The 4,071-nt window shown below is 37.1% G+C and overlaps 1 protein-coding gene across 1 annotated transcript in view; it reads left to right on the top strand.

Moving 5' to 3' along the window:
- The first annotated feature begins 1,181 nt into the window (after positions 1 to 1,181).
- The window catches only part of LOC107697325 (apoptosis-inducing factor 3-like), a 4,841-nt gene continuing 1,951 nt past the window's right edge, over positions 1,182 to 4,071 (top strand). The window contains exons 1-7 of the mRNA XM_016498062.1: positions 1,182 to 1,193; positions 1,938 to 2,023; positions 2,158 to 2,292; positions 2,790 to 2,907; positions 3,004 to 3,075; positions 3,230 to 3,238; positions 3,347 to 3,497. Of these exons, the coding sequence (XP_016353548.1) occupies positions 1,182 to 1,193; positions 1,938 to 2,023; positions 2,158 to 2,292; positions 2,790 to 2,907; positions 3,004 to 3,075; positions 3,230 to 3,238; positions 3,347 to 3,497 (583 nt within the window). The remainder of the gene's footprint in view (positions 1,194 to 1,937; positions 2,024 to 2,157; positions 2,293 to 2,789; positions 2,908 to 3,003; positions 3,076 to 3,229; positions 3,239 to 3,346; positions 3,498 to 4,071) is intronic.

Here is a 4,071-nt window from a genome sequence, read left to right as displayed (position 1 = left end):
GTGGTATTGAAGGTGGGAGAGAGCGCTGTACATTCACTCCCCCCACCTACAATCCCTGCCGGTACGAGACTCGAACCCACAACCTTTGGGTTACGAGTCCGACTCTCTAACCATTAGGCCACCACTTCCCCTGAGGGTGCAGAAATCATTGTAAACCATAAAGAAACTAACCAAAGGACCACCAAGTAAACAACTGGCAAAAATCATTGAAGATTTGGCCCCTAAATTTGATTTCTGACTCTTCAAACAGCAAACTGATTCTAAAATGAGCAGAGATGAAAAAGACAGTCAAATAAAACGAATAAAAAGACAGCAAAAGCAAATAAGCATCACAATGTCACCACTTGAAAAACTTCTGATCAGCACCTATAAAAGTCAGGCAAAGCACAAGCACAAGGCAGTCTGTCAGAAAAAAAAAATATTTTAAACAGCATTTCTCTTTGCATTAGGAATCAACATGTATATGAATCTAAACAAAATGCAAAAATAAAATGTAAATAAATCCACAGTTGCATAAACCATAATTTTCCATCTATTTTTGTGACCTCTCATTCAACATATGCTTCTTGCCATTCTACAATGGATTAAAAAAAGTTACAATGCAATAATTTCATGATATTAGAGAGAACTGTTTTCCCCTTACGCAACCTTTTGTATTTTCCAGTCGACACAGTATTTCATTTGTTTTGTAGTTTTAGTTGTTTTATGTGTCTAAATCAGTTGTACTATATCGGACAAAGAATCATTTGAGTTACATAAAGTTAAATACATTGGTCTATAGATAATGAAAAAGACAAATATATATTAAGTAAAATATTACATAAAAGCAAAACATTTTAATTTGTCACACAAATATTTCCAGATTAGTGATGGCAGATTCAAATAAACTCCAATTAAGGTCTTTAATTATGTCATCATTGACCTCTCTGGAGTCAGTTCTTCTAATGATGATCATGAGAAGCCATCAGTTTTTCAGGCTGTTTCCTCTTTAGCTGTGCTTATGCTACATGCTGTATCAACATAACTTTTCTCCTGAATTTGTCTTCAGACGTCAAAGCTTTCGTTGACCTAAATGGAACATGCACAAGTTTAGCACCAGATTTAGATTAGATTTTCAAAAAATGTAAACTTTGACAAATATTTTGCAGCCATGACAAATTATTTACTGATGAGCTTTAGCAATGTCCTTAAATGTGAGAGAGGAGCCGTTTGCTAAGTAGTGGGTCTCTGTGGGGTCCAACCCACTAGAGGGCAGCATTAACCTTACTTAGGGCTGCTGGATGCATGGCTGAAAATGAAAAATAATAAAATAAAATAAAATAAATAAACAAAATGCATAAACTTGTAAACATCAAGCTGTAGCTAATAATAATCAAGATATTGCCCATTTTAAAAGGGAAACTTTTAAACTTTTATGCACTGTTACCATAAAATAAATGATAAGCATATGTCATTTTGAGGTCAGACATCCTGGATCAGTTAAAAAGGCAAATTATTCTGCTATCCAGAAACAACTTATGTCTCTTAATATTTATGACATATGTATACAGAGTTAAATCATTTAGGCAAAATATTATAATATAAATTACAGAGATAACTGCTATATAATAAAATATAACCTTTTGAAACAAATTTAGTCATTGACAGTTTTTTTACTGCCTCTATAAAATATGGCCTGTATGAAAATTATTTTCCAGAGTCTAGGCTATATGTTAACATATACAGTTAAGTGCAAAATGTTTCATGATTCCCCTTGCAAATTCAGATTCAGATGAAGAAACAAATTCATCTACATCTTGGACAACCTGAGGGGTGAGTAATGTGATATTGAGGTCTGGCTGAAAAAAGAGGTGAGAGTTAATCTTGTGTTCTCTCTCATTAATACCAATATTAATACCAAGAATCATATGACAATCTCAGAGTTGTTCTTTGTGCAGGCTTTATCAATAGACACAAACAAGAAAACAGTGACATTTGATGATGGCTTAATCCAGTGCTATGACCAAATCCTTATTGCAACGGGATGCAGATGATAATTACTGATATAAAGTATTGTTTAACTGTACTTTTTATGGTATATGTCTTGATACAGTATTATTTTTCATCTTTTACTCAACTTTCATCTATGCAGAACTTAGACACTACTTGATCTTTGTTCTTCAGAGCAAAGAGCCTAGACTGCCCTGGTGTGGACCTGGAAAATGTGCTAATGCTGGAAACAGCAGAGGATGCCCGGTGCATCCACTATGCCTGCGTGGGCTGCAGGACAGTTGTTGTGGGCACTTCCTTCGTTGGTACACACAAGCACATTCACCACCTTCTGTCTCCCTGCAACTGTTTTTCGCATCTGTAAAGCTAATGCTATCAATTGATTTATGGATGTATCCCAAAGAACAATCATTGAAGATAGATAGATAGATAGATAGATAGATAGATAGATAGATTTGCAGTATGTCTTCAAATGTCACCATTTTAGGCATTTTTGTAAGACCTTTTTTTAAAAATTAATATTATTTATAAAATATATGTCTTTATATATTAACTATTAACTTAAACTATGTTTGAAGTGTATTACTCACACAAAGCTATGGCTTCAGAAAACATGAAATATAGTACATGAGCAATATTAAGGCACTTTTATAGTTTATTTATTTATTTTTGAATTGACAAACCTTGGTCACTGCCTTCTTTCAATGTATGGAAGAATATGATGACAAAATATTATGTGAATTATTCTTTCACCATGCTTCCCTCCCCCAAAATAACGAATCTATTTTGTTTGGCTTTTATGGCATGGAAGTGGCCGCCTATATGATAAATATGGCCAGTAGTATCACGATCATTGGAAGCAGTGAACTCCCCTATCAGAAGACTCTAGGCCCAGAGATAGGAAAGGTCACCATGATGGTATGTTATAAAGGGCAATACAACCATCTCAGTCATACCGATATCAAATATGTGCTTAATTATAATCTTCTTACTTTGGTTTGCTTGTTCTTTAAGATGCTGGAAGAGAGAGGGGTGACATTCTACATGAATGATGCCGTCGCAGAAGTTCAAGGCGAAAATAGGAGGGTAAAGTCAACAGGGTCATTTGTTCCAAAAACAACACGCCAGTCTTTCTTTTGGAAGTTAGTTGCCTGAAATACATTATCAAGAACACTTAACTGGACGATGGCCTCATCCAGTTCATTATAACTTATTAACAGAATGAACTGTTTCTTCATAGGTTAAGGCTGTGAAATTGAAGAGCGTCTTCAATAGTGAATAAGGATGGACTCTAAGAACTATGTAATTGTGGATAAGGTAAGTGCTTAGACCAATTTCTTTGAGCTCAAACATCCAGCTTACACTTCCAAAATCTTTAATCATGTCCCTGTACATGAGGACCAACATAACAGACGTCTACTGTGCAGGAGATCTGACCTCCTTTCCTCTCAAAATGGCAAAAGGCCAGAATGTGAGCATCGGCCACTGGCAGATAGCGCAGGCACATGGTAATCAAAGATGTGAATATCTGCTAATTTTTCCAACATTTAGACAGTGCTGGGGAAAGTCACTTTTAAAAGTAATGCATTACAATATTGCGTTACTCCCTAAAAAAGTAACTAATTTCATTACTTAGCTGCCGTGTGTGACAAGAGGGGGGGGCCGAGAGCCGTGGGAACGGAGCGAGGCCGGTGGAGGAAATGCTAATGCGCGACACCTGCGCCACTCACCGGTCTCGAGTCCCACGGAGGAGCTCCGGAAGGATAAAAGGAGGAGTGACAACAGTGTTGGACGAGAGAGGATCAGGCCTGGACTTTATTTTGTAACAAAGTTCGTAGGTCGGGAAGAAGGAGGCGGGAACCGGCGAACATTTAAGCAAAACTTTAATAAAATAAACAAACACAAAATGAAAGTAAAGCGGCAGCCCCTCGCGGACGACTGCCGCACACAAAACACAAAATAAAGTCCAGGCCTGGTCCTCTCTCGTCTTTCACTGTCGTCACTCCTCCTTTTATACTTCCGGAGCTCCTCCGTGGGACTCGAGACCGGTGAGTGGTGCAGGTGTCGTGCTTTAGCATTTAC

Source organism: Sinocyclocheilus anshuiensis, unplaced genomic scaffold (assembly GCF_001515605.1).
Source record: "Sinocyclocheilus anshuiensis isolate Anshui unplaced genomic scaffold, SAMN03320099.WGS_v1.1 scaffold1095, whole genome shotgun sequence".
NCBI lineage: Eukaryota > Metazoa > Chordata > Actinopteri > Cypriniformes > Cyprinidae > Sinocyclocheilus > Sinocyclocheilus anshuiensis.
Note: the sequence above shows the minus strand (reverse complement) of the source record. Positions and strands in the feature narration are given on the sequence as shown.